Consider the following 22,100-nt stretch of genomic DNA (forward strand, 5'->3'; position numbering starts at 1 on the left):
TTTGTTTTAAACCTAATGTTAGCGTTATATATACTCTCATTCAGTGAGAAAGAGCTCTGAGGGCTGAATGCTCAGGAGCTAGAAAAGTTCATTTTGGATGAACTTGAACAGGAAGGCATTGAACTGGAAGCGCTGTTTTCAACCAGTTATTCCTTTAGAGAATATAACCAGTAATTTCCTTTAGAGATGTCTGCTTCTTACAGTGGGCTGATTAAAAAGCCCTGCTCTTTCTCTTCCTGGACCAAGCTCACCTTATTTTGCTTTCCTCACCTTCCCTGTCAATGCTACTGTTTAAATATCTGCAGTGTCGTCATTGTACCTTCTCTAGCCTTGCTTATGACTTCGGGTCTTCTTGAGGGGAGCTGGGAATGTCAGCAGATGGATAAATGGTTTTGTGTTAGCAGGGGCAAATTTGATAGTTTGTAATTGCCTTTCATTGAAGTTGCAATGCAACTGAGCAAAAGCAAGCTAAAGACAAGGAGCCTTAATGTTTTCAGAACATGTGCAGTGGCCTCCATGTTTGAAAAGAAAGATATACATGCTTGCAGAATGCAGGTTCTTGTAGATAGGCTTATAATTGGTGTTTTATGTTAATATCTTGTATCCTTCCCCATTACTGCACAAAGCAGAAATTCTTGTCCAGTTTTGATTATTGCCTGTATTTTCCCTCATTCTTTTCCCATCTTGCTGTTTTTCCTGCTGCAGGAGCTGGTAATCATGGGGGCACCAGGATCTTATTACTGGACAGGAACAGTCAAAGTACTGAATCTCACTGACAACACGTACTACAAGCTGAACGACGATGCTGTGATCGCCAGGCGTTACACATACCTTGGTAAGCAGCTCTGTGCTTGCTGTGAGAGTGGATTAGCTGAGCAACACAGTTCAGACCCTATTAAAAAAGTACCACTTGGAAGATGCTGCTTAGAGATAACGAAATGAGGAGTGTATGTACACATACGTAGGTTTTGTCACTGATAGATATGAATTATCATGTTTACAATGCAGACAAGAGCCTCGTAATTTACAGAAGATCAAGTCAAATGCAAGACAGCCTTAGAAGGAAAGTACTTCACTCTTCTTTGGCTATTATATATCATTTTAATGTAACAGATTAGATAAAATCTTTGTTCTCCTGTCAGATACGCTCTTTGATCTATCCTCCCTTTTTTACTTACATAAACATAAATCTTTTATGGCCATTAACTTTTCTGACCTTTTTGTCTACTGTCCTCTGCTCTCCTCTCAACCAAAAAAGCATGTATGTAATTTTCCTGACTTTTTCTGGGCAGTCATTTTAACTAAAGGAGGAGACTTCTGTCTGGCTGATGAGGGACTGTAATGCTTCCATGCAGTGATGTGCTCCCCTTGCTCTGTTTCCTCTGTCTACATGCTCCTGTTTTTTCCCTTGTGAGACTCACGGTTTTCAAACTGTTCTCTGTAACTGCTTTGCATGCACTTCTGCATGTTTTTTGCTGACAGTACCTACATCTTTTTTTTCTGTTGACTTTTGTCACCATACCAGAGGCTGTGCTACCATTTCCCGTTGCCTTTTGCTCTGTAACTGAATATTGGTGTATTCTGCACAAAATGGTTTTGTAATGCTATGAGATACAGTTCAAGTGTAGCAATGAAACCTAATGAGGACACCCTAGATTGCTCAGTTGTTTCTCAGTCTTTTTCCTTTTGCTCTTTTCTTTTTTCTTTCTGTTTTTGTTATTTATCTTCATCCTCTCCTCTCCCACTCAGGATATGCGGTGACAGCAGGCCATTTCTCTCAGCCAACTACCACGGATGTTGTGGGAGGAGCTCCCCAGGATGGAGGCATCGGAAAGGTGTGGCTTTTTGTCCCAATAATAATGTGGTTGGATGTAACTGGGCAAACAGAGTGGTACTGGCACAGTTCCCACATGTCAGAGAAGCCAGGAGATTTTTGTCTGCAGGGTAGTTTTGGAACACTGTTCAAGGAAGAGGTGAGGTAATTTGATGAAGTCAGCAGATTTTCTCCACCTGTGCCCTCTGGTGCTTAACGTCCCTCCTCCCTCCCTTTCTCTCCCACTCAATCCTTGCTTTCTTCATACATTTGATAGTGCTCTGCATTCTGATGGGCTCCATATTTTCTTCAGGATAGCACCTGTGATAGCATGAAATGCCATTTACTAGCCTTTTTGATGTCTCCTTAGTAGGTTAGCATATTGGTTTCTGCCAGCTGCGTTCAGAAGTCTTGGTGACAGGCTCTTGTAAAAACAAAAAATAAAAAGGTTTTCCTGTAGGTATACATATGTACAATCTCAAGGATGTAAGCATGTGAGTGGTCAGGAGGTGTTGTGCCTGCAATTCCTGTGCAGGACACGTGGCTGCTGTAGGGAGCAGGGTGAGGCTGTGCCAGGACCCCGCTGACACTTCTGAACCAAAGGTGGAGGAGGAAGAGTAGGGAAGGGGAGGGAGGGATGCAAAGAATCAGCTTTCCCCACTCTTTAAAGTCCTTTGGGGGCTTACTGCCACCATGTGTTTCAGCAGAGATGTCCTGTCTTTCCGTCTTCTTCCCTCTTCTGTTCCATAGGGGCATCAGCTGAGCTGTAACAATATGGAGTGGGTGGCGTCCATTAGCAGGAACACTGTCCCTTGGCTTAGATTGTTTTTGGCAGTAACAGTGTCCTGAGAGTAGCAGATAAACAGGGAAAACGAAATAAAAGTAGAGGATGAATTTGGTACGTACATCTTACCTGGTATGCCTAGGACATAGGGGACGTACAGTTAGGTTACTGTTGAGGAGACGTTCACAGGAAAGCCACAGATTCCTTATCCTGGGTGTTCTGTTGCAATGGCTCCAGTGCATTTCCCTTCCAGTCTCAGTGGAGAAACATTTAAATTCCGTACAAGGAAGAGGCTAAAAACCCAGCTGCTAACATGAGTTCCATGAGGAAGCAGCTGGCTCTGTAGGTTAATGACTGTTGCTCTGGTTGCAGGGGCTTCTGTTACTATCCTTTGCATGGGATATGGGTAGCAGGGACAAACGATGAAGGCGGCAGTAAGAGGTGTTGAATACAGAACATTATGCTGAGCAGTCCTGTTGTGCTTTCCACGCTCTTGAATGAGCTAATCCTTGCCACTTTCCTGAGAGAAAGTGATTATCATTGTCACACCCTTTCCATTGAGGAGGAAGCCAAGACACTTAGTGGGATGGAGTCATTTCCCAAATGGTACTGGGAGTGTCATTAAAACTGGGTTTGGAGATGTGACACCTGGCACCATGTACTTGCTGCTAAACTTGCTGCTGCAAAAACTGGGGAGTTCTTTATATCTAAAGCAACTATCTGCAGTAAATGCATGTTGTGTTCTCAGTCGAGAATGGCTTTGAACTCTCGTGTCTCACCACCTACTAATAACTCACCACATACTCAATTATGTCAAGTGCTTGGCTGTGCTGCATGGCCTTGGACATAAGAAATCCTCTGTCCCAAAGACATCCTAAGGACTGTTGGGAAATGGCCTGTCCACTGCTGGAGGAGTCTCAAATGCTGACTAAGCCAGCCTTTCTGCTAAAGGGAATCCCTTTCTACACGCCATGTGCTCTGGTTCTTAATTTTTTTGGTAAAAGATTCAAGATTGGACTTGTATTAATATTTTTATCCCTAAGAGTTCGTGGTTAAGCAGTTTCTTCTACAGAAACGAGCAACAAGTGGAATGTGTTTGAGAAGTTTGGTGATTTACAGATTTTCAGGCAAAGCAGTGCAAATGCACTGAGTGGTCCTACTGGGATTTTGCAATGATGCACATGCAGGCACTTGTGCTGGGGAAGGGAAGGATTGGCAGGAGAAGGGGAACAGCCTCATGCCTTTTCAGCACTTTGCCCTGCTCGTTCCCTAGTAGTCTACAAATATATCTTGTTTGTGACATGGAGTGCTCCTTTATGGGGTGCTTTTAAATACTCATGTGTGCACATACGCGTGTACTCACAAAAAAGCAGGTGACAAGATACTGTACAAGCATCTCTGATGAAAGGAGGCCTGTGATTCCTCAGGAAAGTGGAGAAGTCAATACTTTGCCTTTTAAAAGAAGAATGAGTAATAAATAGTCTTGAAATTGGATCTTGATGGTAGCCATGGTTATGGTCATGATGCATATGCACTGAGCAAGCATCAGTGGTGTACTATTATGTGCTTGTATTTCAGCATTGGTTAACCTTTTTCTTCTTTCGCTTTTCAGGTTTATATTTTCAGAACAGACAGACGATCAGGCTCTTTAGTAAAAATATTTCAGGCTTCAGGAAAAAAGGTGAGCTTTTTTATTTGTATGCTATCATGTAAGGGTGGAGGAAGGGGAAATAATGGCAGGATCATCTCAGAGCATCACTTTCTATTCATGGCTCCATGAGTTTTCAAGCAAATGCTGTTTCTCCTCATCCTTCCCGAACACGTAAGTCTGTACAGACCAAGTGTATTCCCTTTTTTGTGTAATGGTGGTAACTGCAGTGTCTGTTCAGTGGCCATGGGACTGAAATTGAGTGTCTCGATGAATATTTTACTTGTTTCTTTAGCCTCACACAGATGTAGCGGCAGCTTCGGCTTTTGCTTTCTCAGGCGTGGCACAGCCCAGAGGGAGAGATTTTCTCTGACTGGGTGTTACCAGTGGCTCTGGGTAGCCTGGAACTTGGGATTATTGCACAAAGCCACACACTGTTTTTCTGTGCCCCAGTGAGACATGGCAGTGACATGAGAATTATGCTATTGTGTGGAGGAGCTGTTTCATTACTTCAAAGAGCCATTGATTTTTCCCGTATCTGCCATTAATCTGTCTTGAGTATTGCTATTAGTATTAGTGCTCTCTGCTCTTCCTTAGAAGTGTAGTGAATGCTAGTGGGATCCAGCTCCCCTGTGCAGTGTTGTGTTTGAGTGGGAAACAGCCTGCATTCTTTGCTGGAGATGTGTCACATGGAGAATGAAGCAGACAGTACATCCAGCTGTAGGTAAAAACAGAATAAGTTGGTTTATTTGGGAATAATATACTGAGGACAAGATACCCTTGACATGGAGTTGTCTGTATTCTCCTGGGATGAGAGGAAATACAGAAGAAAAGGTTGCTGGTGGTGCCTTGCTCTGGAAAGACCTTCCAAAAAGATCTCGAGCATTTGACCGTATCGAGTTAGAAGTATTGCCATGTTTCATTTCATCTTTTTTTCCCCACTGAAACACTTTTGCAGTCTTCAAAGGCATGCCTGGAATAGGTAAAAACTGCAGTGATGTGTGGGTGGATGCTGAAGCCTGTGTTTGAGAGTCTCCAAAGTTTGTCTTTCTCTACTCTGTAGCAGAATTGCCAGCATCATGAAAGGAAAAGCTCTCCCAGTTCATGGAGGGCAACTCCTGTGCTTGATTGCTTCCTGTTCATTTTTATCCCTTTTAACTTTTAAATGTCCCTAGGGATCTGCTCCTGAGATCCTGGAGATCTGTTCTTCAGCCAAATAAACAGAGCTATCAGGAAGTTTCTAGATCTCAGCCAAAACTTTCTTTTTTTGAGTTTAATGGCATTATTCTTAACTTATCAAGTATTTACGTCCTTCAAGTACTTCTAGGCTGTCGTTGCCTTATTTCCTGGTAGTAAGTTTGCTACAAATTCTGTGAAATCAAAATGAAAATTGTATTTTAAGAGCAGCCCACCTTAAATCTCTGTTTTGTGACTGAGATATAACCAGCCGTGCTCAGCACTGAGCACTGAACAACGGTTGGAAAAAAAACTCTCACCAAGTGCTGTGTCCTTCGCAGTGGTGTGAAAGTTCATTGCTCTGCCATTCCTGTTGGACAGACTTTAACAGCGGGCAGTTTCTTCTTTCCCTTTTTTTTTTGTTTTTTTCCTGTGGGAGGCTGAACAGGGAAATCAGATGCAGAGAGGAAGAGAGAAAAGGCAGTGTCTTGTTACAGATGTTAAGTGTACAAATGTCAGGTTCTCACAGCGCTGTGAACTCACCCACATTGCAGACGTACCACATTGCAGTTAAGTAAATAACAGCCTTCCCCTGAAAACTGTCTAAACACATAGTGAAATGCTTTGCATAAGTTTCACTCCTTACCCATGAGAAATTTGTTTAAAAACCTTAGTGGATTAAAAAAAAAATAAATAAAAATCCACAAGGGAACTTAAACTAGAAAATAGCTGGAATCAAATTAGGTTTGAGGTCTGACCTTAAACCCACTCAAACACAGAAATCTGACTTACAGACTGAAACTCTATCCTTAACTCACCCCATTATATACGTGTAGCAGCTTTTAAATCTCACAGACTGTAAGGAGTAGAGTTGCTGCTGCGCATCTCCTGTTGTGCCCGGTAGCTCTGGCTTATGCCTCAGAAACCATCAGCTGTGAAGGCTGTGGGGTCAGGAATCCGCAGTGATGAACATGAGAATATAGAAGAGCTGCATTCTTTTTAATCTCAGTAATTATTTTTGTAACCTCAGTTTTCCCTGGTATGTTAACAGCTCTCAAGTTCAAATATGAAGTGATACCTTTTTAATTTTCCTTCAGAAGTTGCTTTTAATTTAGTGAGTGTTATTTAGCTGATCTCAAAGAGTATGCCTTGTGGTACCTTAGCAGAAGTGGATGAACTAAGAGCAGAATATCATTCTTGCTTTTGGTTTCCATTTTGTGTGCTTTTAAATTCACAGTGTTGGTTCTGGTTGGAAGATTGTCAACGTCTCGTATTCACCTGTGTTGAAAATGATGTAATGAAAGTGATCAATTTCTTAAACTTAAGCAAATTAGTTTTATCAAGCAAGAATAATTAGAGATAGAAAGTGACTTGTTTTCTCTGTATCAACTGGAAACTTTCTGATGACAATTTACTGACAATGTCAACTCACCTGTCTGCATGAGAGAGAAGGCTATAAGTGAAACCCACAGCCAGCACTGCTAATTGAAGGGGACTGATTTAAGCAGAGCAGGGGGAAGTATTCCAGAAATGAGTGGTAATTTCAGATGCCTCTTCTCATTGGCTTTTCCCCTTATTTTCCTTTTCTTTTTCTTTTTTTTTAGTTTTTTTTCAGAAGATTTCTTGTGTGGAAAGTTCAGCTCTTTAGGAAGTGTAGTACTAGGTGTGAGTGATCACTAGTAAGGTCTTTGTTTAGGAAACTTGTTTCACCCTATTGCTGGTTTTAAGCATTTGACCAGCGAAAGCTAGGCTAGGAAGGCCTGGGTGTCTCATTTAAACACATGCCAAAGTTAAAGAAAGAAAAAAGAAAAAAAGTGTATTTTTCTGATAGAGGATGCAAGATGATGCACAGTTACAGTAAAGTGTTAAATTCTTGCCAGTTATTCCCTGAGTATCCCCTCGGGTTTCTCTGTAGGAGTATTTGTGAGTGATAAAGCAGCAGGTCATCATTTGAAATGAAAATGAAAAATTAAAAAAGAAGCAAACAAAAAACACGCCTAAATGATTTCCTCCTGTGTGTGGGCAGATACTGAATGCTTTGTTGTGACTCGGCTTGGTTACAGATGGGCTCTTACTTTGGCTCCTCCTTATGTGCAGTTGATCTGAATTCTGACGGGTTGTCAGACCTGCTGGTCGGAGCACCTATGTTTTCTGAGATCAGAGATGAGGGTCAAGTCACAGTCTATATCAACAGAGGAAACGTGAGTATGTCCAGGAACTACTTGGTAAGGGATTTTATGGGTGTGGGTCTGGGCAGGGTAAAGCTGATGTCCCCTCCAGCTCCGCACGCTGAAACTCTGTAACATGCAGTCATGGAAAACTCATCTGGTATCATGGTTTCCCAGAGACCAGCCCACATTCATCACAGAGTTGTGAATCTTTCAAGGAGGTCTGGGAAAGTTTCTGGTTTTACGTTGAAACTTTGCGGCACTTGTGGCTGTGCATGATTTCGGTGCCAAAACCAAGTGAAGTCAGCTGCTTTGACTGAGTTTTACTTTGTCTTTTGGGTGGTCGCTGGGACCTACAAATGGGAACAGAAACGGCTGGGGATTTAGGATTCCTTATGCGAGGAGAGCAGAGACTGAATTCACGTTATCTTCACACCGTGGCCTGTGGTGGGAAGGTCCTATCAGCTGATACTGTTGGATTTCTTGTGTGCCAACAGCAGTTTTGGAAATGTCTGAACTTTCTTCTGTCACTAAAACAACATCATTAGTATGTTCTATTTATAGGAAAACAATGAATGCTTGCTTATTACACAAGTAACATTCAGGTCCAAAACCTGCTGTCTCAGAGGGGAACTTGTTACATACTAAAACTAAATTGATTTGCTTCAACAGAATTTTAACAGCTCTAAAGTTTGTGTGAGACACAGCAGTCAGTGCAAGCCTTATAGGAAACATTTGAGAGACTTGCGAGTTGTCTTTGGTGTAGTTTTATTTTGTGTTAGTGCTTCTCCTTTAAATGAGCTTTACTTTTTCAGTTTGATGCCCAGATTGCCCAATATATATATTGGAGTATGGCTGCTAGATCATCCAGCAGAAAAAGTCCCCAATGCTGAGCCAATTTATACCTAATACTTCTTGCTAACAGTGAGAGCATACATGGATTCACTTTATAAAAGATAAAAGTTAAATAATAAAACACCTTCAACAAGAACTACTTGAAAGAGTAGTGGCTTCCAGGACTGTGGACTTTCTTTTGGGATGTGGCCATTAAAGCTTGCAGTTTCATTCTGCAGGCACCAGTGCTTAAGAGTTCGTTGCAGTGAATCAGAGAACACTGCGTTGTACTACAAGCATGCATAGTGATGCTGGGTATAGCATACTTACATTTTTCCCTTTCTTAGGAAGACTGCAGAGAAATGAGTTGCACATATGCACCCAAGTATCTCTTCTCTTGTGTTTCAATTTCATTATGTGGGATTTTCTTAAAGTCAGCAACTCCCTGCAGCCAAGAAAAAGATTTTATTGCATATTCCAGAGGGCAGTTTACCCTCATTCACAAAGGAAGCAAAAACAAAACAAAACAAAAGCCAACAACCCTTGAGGTGGATACAGAGCTGGATTGTGTAACTAAATCTTGTTTTCTTGTTCCTTTCCCCTTGAGGGAGGACTGCAAAAAACTGAGGCTTATGTATGTGACCAGAAAGTGGGTGGCAAGAAATACCAGATCCATATATGGCTTCTCATGGCATGTGAATACAAAGTTGATTTATTCTGATGTTTTCTCTGTCTCTTTATTTCATTAAAGCTTTTTCCTTGTTCTTCAATTCAGAAAGCTTTTTGGGGAGTTTGCTTTAATCCTTCCATCCAATACTTGAAAAAGTTTCAAATCCAGTTGCCCAAGTGTTCTCTGCGTAAGGAAGAATTCTCTTTGATTCACTGAGGTTTAGCTGAGTAAGCCTGGATGGAGGCTTTTACTCCTCAGATGAAGTCTGCCAGTGGAGCAAAATCTGAGCTGTTACATTTTAGATGTCTGAAATCTTCATGAGCTCAGTCTGTGCGATTTAGATTTATCATTTAGTTAACTTAGCGGTTTGTTTTTATCTTACCGTTTGCCTGCTCTCTGTTTTTTGGTTTTGTTATTAACCCTTTCAATTTTTAGCACCCAGCTGACCTACACTGAAAGGGGACTCCTTGGCAATGAGGGCGACAGTCATCTCACAGCTCTGCCCCTGCTTCCTGTGGCAGGGTTCCCCTGAGCCTGCTTTATTTCCTGTTTGCTAGGGCGTGCTGGATGAGCAGCTTGTCCTGGCTGGTGATGGGGCCTACAACGCACACTTTGGGGAGAGCATTGCTGCCCTTGGTGATATCGATGACGATGGGTTCCCAGGTTGGTGCCTTTTCCCAAGAGATGTCGGTGGGGCTGGTCGTGCTGCTCAACTCCTCCCTGGGCTCATGCTAAGGACAGGTTGCTTGCTTAGGATTTGCCTGCTGAAGTCCTTGGCATCTGGCTGTATTTGATAACAGTAGATGAGAGCGAAGCCGTTGGTGCTGGTGCCTTACTTTTGGCAGCGCGTATTAAGGGCTGACCTGGAGACTGACCTGCTCTCTGTACGCCTGAATTTATTTCTTCCAGGCCACTCAGGGCATGCTGTTCCATTAAGGCTGAGCTGGTGTTGCTGCAGGTTGTCATCACAAGAGATGGGGGTATTATCCCTTTGCATGGAGATGGAACGTTTGTCATGTGAATTGTTTTACAGATGTTGCCATCGGGGCACCTAAGGAGGATAACTACATAGGAGCAGTGTATATTTATCATGGAGATGCCAACGGGATTGTACCTCAGTACTCAATGGTACGTGGCACCTGCTCTCTTTTACAGTATCTGACTGAAATCTTTTTCCTGGGACCTGCAGAAATTAGCTATACTTAGGGGTCCCCTTATAGGTAGCCTCATGCAGTTCAAGCTCTGCATTGTTTTCTCAGTCCCAGTTTGATGCTATCTTCTGCCGATGTTTGTCTGTATCTATGCTGTGAGGTAAAATACTGTTAGTCAGGAGATATTTTTCTCTGTCATTTGTTACAGTCTTACTTCTTGTAGCTTTCTGCTTGAAACAGATGAAGTCTTGGGATTTCAGTGTCAGTTTTTAGAAGTAATAGCTCTATTTGAAGTGAAAATTTTGCAGAGATCGAGCATATATAAATGATGGAATGGCCAGTGAGAGTCAGGAGGCTGTGCTTTCTTCCCACGAAGGCAGACCATGAGAAGGAAGAGGACCTAAGTTCTCTTTCATTCTCCCCAGAATTGCCTTTACAGAGCTTGTTGACTTTCTGCTTTGGATATGAGAATACATGACAGTGGTGGATTAAGGTTACCACCTTTCTGGCCACTATTAGGAAGTTAAAGTTAGGCTGGAATAGGCTCACACTGCCCAGTGTGTCCCCTTGTCTCTGTCTAGCACATTTCTTTTTTCCCAGAGCCTAAGTCTTCCCTCCCTTTGTCCATGTGTTTGAAGTTCTGGCTGTTTTGTTTTGTTGCTGGGTGGGATCCTCCACAGTAAATCAGTTTAAGCAGAATTAAAAGAATTTAGTGGTTATAGTGGAGGCTTTTCTGACAGACCATCGAAGTGCAGTCCTTCCTTTTAGCATGTGTATGTCATGCACTGCTTTTTCAAAAAGGAAGTTGAATGTTTCTTTATGGATACTTATAAAATGCACTGATTTGTGGCATTTGGACATCTCTGAGAGCTGCTGGTTGTGGGGTTCTCAGGCTGTTCAAAGGCTGGAGCATTTCAGCTGAAGAGAGTCAGGAACTTGATATGGGTTTGGGGTTTTTTGGGGGGGCCGTTCATAGGGAAATGCAACATTTTTGGAAGAGACCAGATCAGCAGGGTGATAAGGAAAACATCCCTCTTGCTATCTCGCCCTCCTAATTGGAGCAGCAAAGGCAGCAGACACAGTGCATGCCTCTCCACTTGCCCTGGAGGGACAGAGCCCAGCTCCAGAAGGTGGCAGGGTGCCTTGACACTGTTTCCCTGAGAAGGCACTATTTTTGTGCCATTTTCCAGGACCAGCAAACCACCAATTCACTTCCTGCATGCAACACCAAAAACTTGGTAACAGCTTCACTTTTTTACCTGTCTGCCCTGGATCTGAACCTAAAGGTGAAAGGGTTTGTATCCTATTACTCTACCCCTGAGCCGTCTTAATGTTCTGGATTTCCTTGATTAAATCAGCCAAGAGAGGTGCATGATGGTGGCTGCAGGGTATGCATTTTCACTCATTTATTTTTGTTAGCTTTTCCCCCACCTTTCTTCATTCCCATTGCTGATCATTGGTGCTGCCTTAGGTTACTGTCGTACTTCTGTACTGTAACAACCTGCAGATGGCTGTTGGGATGTGATAGGCAGGATGTACCACGCTAACTAGGAACTCCTGCCCCAGAATGTGATGTAATATGGGGAGGAAGTGCCCTCCAGTTGCCTTATCTACCCGTGGGTGGGAGACCAGGGGGATCTGAACATGACAGAGCACTGGGATCCTTTAAGCTGGCTGTCAGGGTGCAGATGCCAGAATGTCTTTCTTCCCCTCACCTTGGTGTCCTTTTTTCCCACAAAGTTCCTGTCTGACCTTTTGTCAGATACTGTGCAGGAAGATCCCATGGGCCACATGTCCCAAGCTGTGAAGAGCCACCAGCAGCCTCACAACTGCTTGGTGGGATGGGTTTCTTCAGTCTGCAGCTTCTGTAATCAGACGCTGGTTTGAATTCAGGTCTTGCATTGGTGGCCCAGCATAATGAGTAAGAGCTGTGAGACGTTGAATTGCCACAGAGAAAGAGATTTTGGTGTATTAATTTGCTTTAGAAAAAGGCATTTGCAATTCAAGCTGTTTAGAGAAAGTTTTTTGTTAGTAATTAAAAGAAAGAAGTGATGTTAGGAGCTAATTAATCTCTGCGCTGGGGAGGCAGAAATGAGGTACAGCTTCTAAACTGACACAAAATACTGCATAATAATTGATGAAAAACAAATTTTCAAGTGGGGTGAAAATTAATCATTTTGACTTGGAGTATGCTAGCAAACTTTGTGAAAAGAAATGGTTGCACAGGGTTTTCTGTTTCTCTTAATCATTAATTTTGCAAAGATGCTGCTTCAAACTTTTATTTACATAAATGAAAGTAATGAGAAAAAAAACCAACAAGGAAGAAAGGAAAATCTCTGGGGCACAGTTGAACTTCCTCCTTTCCCCCATGAAACGTGTTTGATGTACTCTTTATTTGTCTTGGGTCTGCATGAGGGTTGCAATGCAGGTGTGTAAGCCAATGCTGGCCTCTCCTAGCCCTGAGCAGAAGGGCTTCCTGCAGATGTGTGGCACTCCCAGCCCATGAAAATCAGGCTCCAAGGTTTTTCTTTTTTTATCAGAGGCATCTCTGTGTTACTGACTGTGAGTGATTTCACTTGGTATGTTTTCCACTGCAGAAGCTGTCTGGGCAGACGATAAACCCAACGCTGCGGATGTTTGGGCAGTCCATATCAGGGGGCGTTGATATGGATGGCAATGGTTATCCAGGTATGTGTGCTACTTCACAGCAACAGGATGGAGAACAGTGGAGCTGGTAGCTTCCAGGTTGCTAGTTCTCACAGCTATGGGAGGCTGTTGATGCTCCCTGTGTTCCTGCCTACTCTCTGTGTTATCTAAAGCTCCTGATAAAAATTCAACTTATTTCTTAGTTCAGATGTTTGGGCAGTCATGGTAACGAACTCAGGTATTAAAGTAGGGAGTGCTTGGTATCCTGACAGGCGTCATAAGTTGTGGGGAAGCTGCTCAGTCATGATGATAAACTTACAAAAATGTAGTAATAATGATAATAATAGACAAATTCTGAAGTAGAAGTGAAGTGTCGTTGCAGATTTAATCCTGTAATTATGTTTTGGACATAATAAGGGAGTAGCTGGTTGATTCTAGCCATGAAAGCACTTATTTTCTAATGCATGCTTTGTAATTTACCAACTGACTTGGTGGTGAGAAGTGAATTCTGCATCTCTCTTGTCTGAATTGCCTCTAATTGTCTAAACATTACAAACATTTCAGATATGACTGTTGGAGCCTTCTTGTCAGACCATGTTGTACTACTAAGGTGAGATCGATGTCTTTTTTGCTCCATTGCTGTTTTAATGTTGTTTCTGCTTTCTGTTTATATCTAATGTGGTCTATGTCCTCTACCCCACAGATTTTCTCCTTAATTTATTGGAGTCAGAAAGCAAACTGGATTGTTTTTCAAGCATAGCATTACAGCTGGTTAGCACTGAAGAACATGCATTTTAATTTAAGCAGAATTCTGAGGGATAACCGTAGGCTTCTCAAGGCTGCGAAGAAACTAATGGGTTAAGGAGATATGTTGCATCTCTGCCTTTTGAGAAAGGTCACTCCAAGTTTGTGAGAAGTTTTTTTTATTGTTCTTATATGTACATAAAGTACATAAACTATGATTTAAGGAAACAGAGCGTAGCAAAAAGCCAGCTGCATATGATGCCAGAATTTAATTCTGCGAGTTAGAGTGAGACGCAGGATGAAGTAAGACTCTTCAAGGAAATTAAATATAGAGAAGTGAATACACACAGCATTTGGGTTACTATTCAGTTATAGGCATTAAATGAAATGGCTTGTTTCATCAGGTGGAGAGAGATGTGACAACTTGGTTCAGCAAATTACTCCAGTGGGAGCAGACTGTATGAGCAGGCTCGAGGCCCACAGACCTAGGGAAAGGAATGGGAAGTTTTAATTTTGCCAATGACTCCATTATTTCACTTGTAAATATTTAATAGAAAATTTCTGCCAGTAACAAGGTGTCATTAGAAGTGGAAATACCTGCGTCTTAACGGAAGATACAGGGGTGTGGTAAGGCTGTCCAGACAAATGCTTGAACTGCTGAACAGCTGTGCCAGCTTACCTGCTGTTAAAAGCAGGGAAATCGTGGCTCTCTTTCCATTTGAGAAAGAGCAAGATAGAGAGACAGGGAGAATGAAATGACAGGTGTAGCAAGTGGTCAAGTCTTTTGAAGGGCTTTCTATGCTATCATCATGCAAGCAGAGGCAGCCAATTGCCTCTCTGTAAAATGCTGTGTGAAGGCCTGAAACAGGACCTCACAGCCCTGCTTCTGTGAAACTGCTTAAAGAACAGCTGTGTCAGGTTCTCCTGCACTGTTGTTCCTTGCAGAATGGAGAAAGGCAATCAGAAAGATAAGGCAGTGTGCATTGCAGCAGGGTAGTGATCTCCATCAAAGTGTTCAGTTGCTGCCTGTACCTTTCTGGGGAGAACTGAGTGTTACTGACTAATTATGTGGACAGATTGATTAATGGCCCCTGCTGCCAGTTCAGAGTGTGTCTCTTTAGAGGAATCTGTTTAGATTGAGATTAGGATGAAGAAATCAACTTTTTCTTCTTTCAGAAGCCTTTGTAAAGTCTGTTGGCCAAAACCAACAAACATTTTGCCAAGTGATATTAAAGGCTTTTGTGGAAGGCGTGGGGCTTGGGGCAGATTGCAGTTACTGTGTTGCTTGGGTGTGCATTTGGCCATTTAATGGATGTGTTGTGTTTTGTTTGGTTTGTTTTTTCCAATGAATAACCAAGTGAGTTCACCTTAAGGAAAAATCAAACAGTGCATCATGACTGGATAAATTTCTTCGGCAAACTTAGGCTTTTATTTCAGGCTGTGGTAAAGGAGTCTGAGCAGCTGTCTCAGAGATTGCTGTGAAGCTTGCTCCAGTCAGTATGAGTTAGGTGTAACTACAATCCCTGCTCACTACTCCCCCCTTTCCCACACCCCCAAATTAAGTGCCTTGTTGTGTGAGAGCCCTGAAGTGGTTTGCTCATGGCCTTGTGGAGTGCAGGGACTGTGCCAGAAGTGCCTCTACTGCTTGCTGCAATTTTGTTCATTTATGTATTTATTTCTAATTACTGGATTTGGTTTTGGAGAAGCATGTTCATGATGAACACACAAAGAAACTGAAACACAGAGAATAACAGTTCTTGGGATGAAGTCTTTCCTTGGAGCAGCTCTGTAGAACCTGAATTTCTGAGCTGCTTTTCCCTACCAAGCTGGCAGCATCTCTGTGCCTTGTGAGAGGGTGTATGTAAGCCCTGGTTGCCCTCAGCTTGATCTGCTTGATCTCTTCAGCCAAGAGTACCTGTAGCAAAAGCTTGGTGCAGGACTTAAGGGCTGGAAAGCTTTCATTCTCAGTGCACCAGATGATTCCCGAAACTGAGTTCTGCAATGTGAAAAAGTATGTATACAGTCCTTAGCACCTGCTGGGTGAGAGTTGCCCAAATGTTCCCTTTTCTAGAAAATGTGAATGTGGTGTCTGTTGACCTTCTTATGGTGGAAGAAAGAAACATGCATAGATCCATATCCCACTTCATGCTCCCACCTCAACTTTTGAGTCACAGATTTTACTGTAGATCATTCTGTGGAAACCTAAGGCCTTTGCTTATCCTGTATTCACCATGCTCCTTCAATAATAGATAAAATGGGCTTATTATCCTTTATTGCTAATTTTGTCACTTTTTTTTCATCATCAGGAAGACTTTATGCAACTTTTGATAGAGATAATTGTTACAATTTCCCCTCCTGCCTGTTTGGAGTGTCATGTGGGTATTAAACCTCAATCTCATGCCTTGATTTTCCTTCAGAACCTAGTTGTCTTTGCCATCTATGTCAAGGGCTAATTCATTTTAGAGTTCAAATGCGATCTTCTGTTTCTCATGGTTACTTGAAATGGTGCACGTTACCAAATGTACTGTATTTTCCTTTGATTGAGCAACTTATCTCTGAATGATTCTTCAATTCAGCTTCTGTATTGATCTTTAGATCCAGACCTGTCATTACCATGGATGTGTCCATTTTCCTGCCAGCGTCCATCAATATCACAGCTCCTCAGTGCCATGACAGCTTGCAGCCTGTTAACTGCCTCAATGTCACAGCGTGCTTTCGTTTCAGTGGCAAGCATGTTCCTGGAGAAATAGGTAAGGTACCTGTGCCAGCACTCTTAGGCTGACATGGAATTGAAGGTTACCTTTGGATCAGTTACAGAACTTTTCCATTAAAGAATTATTTTTTGTGATGACGTGAGGTATGCTGTTACAGGAAGTTGGAGGCTTCTGAGGTGCTTTCTTTGGCATTTGTCTTAATTTCAGCTGGGACAGAATTGTTTTCTTTAGAGTGTCTGGTATGGTGCTACGTTTTGGTTCTAGGGGAGAAACAATGTTGATAGGACAGTGATGGTTATGGTTGCTGCTAAGCCGTGTATACAGTGCCAAGGCCATTCTCAGTGAAGGGCCCAAGGAACAGGGAGGGAACAGGATTAGGACAGGTGACTTAAACTGAGCAAAGATATCCCATACTGTACTGTACTGTCATCATGCAGAAGGTGCCTGTTGATAATGCATTTTTGTGTACATATCCTCTATCATTGTTATCAGAAAGCAACTGATTTGCTCTGGATGAATAGTCTTTGAAAATCTACAAGGAGCTCTTGAAATGGAGCACTGTAAATCCAAACTACGGGTGTTCAGATTCATATTTGTTCACTGCCAGATGTGAACAAATCCTTTTCAGTGCATCAGTTTACCCATCTGTAAAATGATTATAAATATCCCAGAATTCTACTGACTGTAAGAATATCTTCCAGGTTACTTAGTTACTGTCAACCACACTGAGTTTTTTGGGTGAATGGAATTGTATAAGGTATGTAATTGTGCCAACCATTACATCTTGACTGCATTAATTTATTGCCTATGTCTTTTACATTGCAATGTTTATAAGTCTTAGGTATTGTCTTAAGTTTTATGGAATAGATACAGCGTTTCTAAATACCGTAAAGTCTGGATTTATTTAGCTTAGCCACGCTGTTTTAACTTGGCCATGCTTTAGGAATGGTAGTGGTCTTGTTCTCCTACCGTTCACATGGAATAAGAACTAGAAGCAGCTTGTTGGAGTCGCTCTTTGCAGCTCAGCACTCTATCACCTGAAAGCCCAAGAAACAGTTATTGAAGATACCTCTGGATTCTAACAGACAGATACAACTGCAACATCATTTTTTATTTCTGCACCTTTTCCTTCCCTGTAAATGATGGCAGACTCTTTGCAGACAAATGCCTGCTTTGAAACAGTGATGTTTTTGTTTGCTTGCTTTTTAGATATTCTCATCTTCTGTCAGTTAGAAACAACTTGTCCTTGGGTGCTCTAGGGGTGTTTATTTGTGTCTTTAAATTCATGAGTAGAAGTACTTAATATCTCAGTTTTTTGGTGTTTTTTTTTTAAATAATATTTCTAGGGATACTGTTGAAAATGTGTCCTTTTGCTTTAATGTCACATCACCTGCAGCTCATAAATGGTCCATCTTTGTCTCATTTTAAATCCACGTTCCCCTTTTTCACAAAAGGGCTATCTTCTGCTTCGCTGCGTCTTGTAAAAGCCAATTGAATTCCTCTGCATGGTCATACAAACTGTACTCTTGATTTTTATTGTGGTGAAAGTACATGTGCATCTTCTCTGGTGGCTAACATCTGCCTCATTGCGAGGAATTTTTACTCTATTAAGTAGATGATTATAATACTTCCAACCATTGTCTTTTTATACAATGCTTCTTGTAAAGTGAATAGTCTTGAAAACATTGCAGGCAGAACAATCTGAATGGATAAAAGCCCTCAGGGATATGAGTATCTCAAACAAGCTTTCAGTTTGTAATCTAACAGGCCATTTTAATTATGTTGTAGTTGAAGAGTATCAACTAACAAAGGGTGGAACAATTCATGGAACTATTACAACTGTTCATCTCTGTGGCTAAATATGGGGAAAAAATTATTCCTCTAAGTACATCACTGTCCAGTTTGGACTCTAAAAGGCACGCAGACATTTTGAAATGCTATGGTTAAGTTCTGTGGCAGAGGCACTGAGATGGTCTCAGCTTCACATGTCTGGGAACTGTCTGATAAGTCAGGCAGTGAGAGTACAGTGCTCACTGAAAGTGCTGCTCTGCTAAGGGAGGAATATTGTATTAAAGGAGGAATATTATGTTAAAGGAATACTGTCTTTGTCAGTGTGGACTCTCAAAACTGCAGGTTGGGCAGTTTTGAGGCTTTTCTCTGACTTTTGGGCAGCTAATGTTGGTTACTTACTACAGAATGTTTAGAAAGTCAAGGTGTATGTGCAGGTAGCATTCTTTTGTCTGCAGTGCTTATGTGAATTTGTGATTGTGTCATTAACAGTCTTGGGAAGAAAAGCTATCTTCTCCTAGCAGTGTCTCACACTTGCATGTAAACCATTCCCACTCTTATTTTTCTCCCCCAACAGCAGTTGCAGCACTATTGGTCATGTAATAGCTATCTGGGAGTTGATGTTTACTAATCCAGTGACTGTATATTTCCTATCCCTTTTGTGTATACTACTTGCAGACCGTGGTCTTCAGAAGTATGAACTTGTAGTAGAAATGATTTTGCCTGAACAAACAGCCATGCCCAATTGAATCATGTGCTTTGCTGTAAATGCCAAGCATTGTCCATCCCTCATTCTCCCTCAGTGCTAGCTGGAGGGCTGAGCATCCGCCAACAAACACAGCCAGCCACTGGTATGTCTTGGATTTGTGAGAAATACAGTGATTTGTCTGTCCCCCCCAGACTTTCAGTATTTGTAGAATAATTCTCTCCTCCTGCGTCAGCTGCTCTCACAGGGTGAGAAAGAAAGGAAGTAGCTTTGCTGGATTAGGTAGATGTATGTACTACACACAGTTTAATAAAAGAAAAGGAAGAAAAAAAAATCCCGTAGGCATCTTAAAGTGACAGAAAGTATTCTGTCCTCCTCTGTTAGCTTCTACGCTAGGATGCAGGTTGAGTTTAGATCTGATACAGCTATTGGCATGTAACATGGCTGCATAGCAGGGTGGCTGTGGGGCTACAGGAGGCATGAGCAGTACTGATGAAGACAAGAGGGACTCTGTCATGCCCTGGAAATAACGGTCAAAGGCTCCTGGGGGGTTCTGCACTGCACAGTCACTGTTATTCATGTCATCTTTTATGGGCTATACTGAGAGTTTGTATGCTCAGAATTGCCATGGTTGTTTTGTTCAGTGATGTTTCATGCTTTGCCTGGCCACAGCTACATCTCACGAACCTGAGCATCAGGCTGAATTGCAGTTCAGAAAAGGCAAGAGTGAGAAGTTCTCTTTTAGCCTGGATGAGCAGGATCCAGCAGCCTCTTCAGGCTTCACACTTCTGAGTGACCAGAACAAGAAACAGAAGCTGCTGGTATCTCCATGCATCAGTTCCTTTTATTGCATTCAGTCCTTCTAGAGAATGGATTTTAAGTTGTGGCCATGATCTAGATAATTTCCTGTGCAACATTAAAATCTAAAAAACCAGCACCAGTAGATGGATTAGATGAATTTTAGTGGCTGTGAAAACAAAAGTTTTTGGGTATTTGGCTATAGTTAAATACCTTAGGTAATTCTTCAAACTTTCTCCTTACTTTTTGCTTCAGATGTGCATTGCTTGTGTGTTGATACATTTCTGGGGCAGTTCTCATATGCACCAAATGTTGTTATCTGAGAGTCTAGATTGAGATTTAGTTCAGAATAATGGATTATTTCATATTTTTGCTCTGCTTTGACATGTTTCTAGGATTGAAGAAACATGCCTGATCCAAAACCTGACAAAAGTAGGCGCTCCTTATCTGTATCCTGCTGTAGTTTGGTGCAGCAATGTTATTTGTCTCTTTTTTCCCATCCACTTGGATGCAGGCCTGAATCACTGCTACCCTCTGAATCCCTCAGCAGCATTGCTGGATGTGTTTTTCAGTGCATGCTCAGGGCAGCTTAGCTAACTTCCTACTTAGAAGCTAGGAATGACACAGAAAATTTGAAAGAAGATAAGAAGGCTTTCTGGGAAAGGATGGAAGGCAATGTCCTGTGCGTGCTGTCATTTGCCAGAGCAAACCTTCTAAATAGCTGTTTCGTATTTAAGAGTTTTCTCTGTGAGCAAGGTTCATGAATAATTTTATTCTCACAATTATTGGTATAGAAGATGAAGAAACGCGTTCCTCTTCCAAGGACTTTTCATTCTTATTTAAGCAGTTCTTTAATTTCTCCATGTGCTCTCCAGCCCCAGGTCAGTGCCAGTCTGACAGGACGTTATGGGTGTGCTTATTCCTGCAGAGCATTTTGAACCCTGCTTTTTGTGCACCATAGTATCCTCTGAGTGGGCCGTGAAGGGTTTTGCCTACTGGCTGGGGATTTACAGGCCCTCCTTTGCTCAGCCTGTGGCGTTCTTGTTTCAAACCATAGGATGCTGCTGCCTTGTTTCCCCTCTCTCCTCACTTGTGTCTTCTTCAGGCTGCCTGCTTGTGTGCTGTGCTACCTAAGAGTGGAAATCCACTATAAAAATGCTGTTTACTCAGCAGGTATGTTGCTGTGGTGGCCAGGCACCAGTTGGAGTAACTCTCTTGCCCTGCTGGCTGGGGTTTGTCTTGCAGATGTGACCCGCAGTTTCCCAGAGGAGCTGTTATCGACACCTCTTAGGCATATGGGAAAGGAATAGTTACTAGAAAAATGAATCTGTTTGTCTAAGCTCATCAAATCCATGTTAGAGTTTTACTTTAATTGCCTGAAGTGAACAGGCAGATCCCCAGAAGCATTGCTAGCTATGTTTAAAGCAGCCAGAGGGGGACTTGAGAGCATTACCTGCAAGAGTTAAATCTCCTGCTGGGTGAGAAGGAAGAACTTAAACCACCAGGAGGGATGAGTCTGCCAGTTATTCCCCCCCTCCATTGGCTTTTTGGAAGCAATGAGGATGGAGAAGGGGGTGAGGGGAAAAAAGCCTTACTCATGATAATTCAGTTTTTCCACCGATGTGTCATCATTGGATATAACATAGAAACAAGTTGTCAAAATAAAGGGGAGGTGGTGGCCAGGCAGGGGGGGGGGATGGGAATGGCGCGGTTTGATTGAAAACATCCACTGCTGCTGTGGTAGCTGGAAACGTTCTGCTTGAGGCCTGCTATGGGGCTGGTGGCGGGATGCAGCCTTTCTCAGGGCCTCTGTCCCTCTGGCCACAGCCTGTCCCTTTCTGGAGGGATGTGTGACCTTGCAGATGCAGGCTGCTCCGGGTCTGCTGGCAGAATTCCTCGGTGTCGCCGAGAGGAGGGAGGCACAGCTTTCAGCCTGCACGCCTCAATGTGGGGTCTTGGAAGCAGACAAGGGAAAATCGGGGATGGGTGTGGGATGTGAACACTTCAAAGGGAAAGACTGCTGGGATTTCAACCAGGCCAAACCCTGAGCTTCTGATCAGAAAGCATCATGTAGCGCAGTGAGGCAGGCAGGGTGTGACTTACAGAAATGACAGTTGCCCACACAGGCTTTTGCACCAAGTTTATGCTATTGTTAAATGAATTCTTCAAAGTAATGAGACGTTAGTGAATAATAGGGATTAGTGGTGATTGCATGGACGGCAGCATTGATTTTGAGAAACCAATTCTCAGTGATTTTAAAGAAACAACACAATAACAACACAAAACAAGCAGCAAACAACAACAAAGAGCCCTTCCTGAACTCAGGTAGAAGTCCTCACTGAGTCTAGTCATATATTACATTCATGCTGGTTTTTGTATAGAATTCTAGATTAAAAAAAAATTATATATAAATGGAGCACTTTATCTAGCATCAATCACCAGGAATTTAAAACATGAATA

General features: G+C 42.3%; 1 protein-coding gene across 1 annotated transcript in view; it reads left to right on the plus strand.

Annotated features, from left to right (window-relative positions):
- ITGA9 (integrin subunit alpha 9) overlaps nt 1-22,100 on the plus strand; it is a 214,680-nt gene that overhangs the window by 23,588 nt on the left and 168,992 nt on the right. Inside the window, exons 6-14 of the mRNA XM_042888607.1 lie at nt 706-835; nt 1,750-1,835; nt 4,210-4,278; nt 7,485-7,622; nt 9,651-9,756; nt 10,127-10,221; nt 12,842-12,932; nt 13,455-13,500; nt 16,230-16,384. Of these exons, the coding sequence (XP_042744541.1) occupies nt 706-835; nt 1,750-1,835; nt 4,210-4,278; nt 7,485-7,622; nt 9,651-9,756; nt 10,127-10,221; nt 12,842-12,932; nt 13,455-13,500; nt 16,230-16,384 (916 nt within the window). The remainder of the gene's footprint in view (nt 1-705; nt 836-1,749; nt 1,836-4,209; nt 4,279-7,484; nt 7,623-9,650; nt 9,757-10,126; nt 10,222-12,841; nt 12,933-13,454; nt 13,501-16,229; nt 16,385-22,100) is intronic.

The sequence above is a fragment of the Lagopus leucura genome, unplaced genomic scaffold, assembly GCF_019238085.1.
Source record: "Lagopus leucura isolate 7727_CA_CO unplaced genomic scaffold, USGS_WTPT01 Super-Scaffold_100157, whole genome shotgun sequence".
Lineage (NCBI taxonomy): Eukaryota > Metazoa > Chordata > Aves > Galliformes > Phasianidae > Lagopus > Lagopus leucura.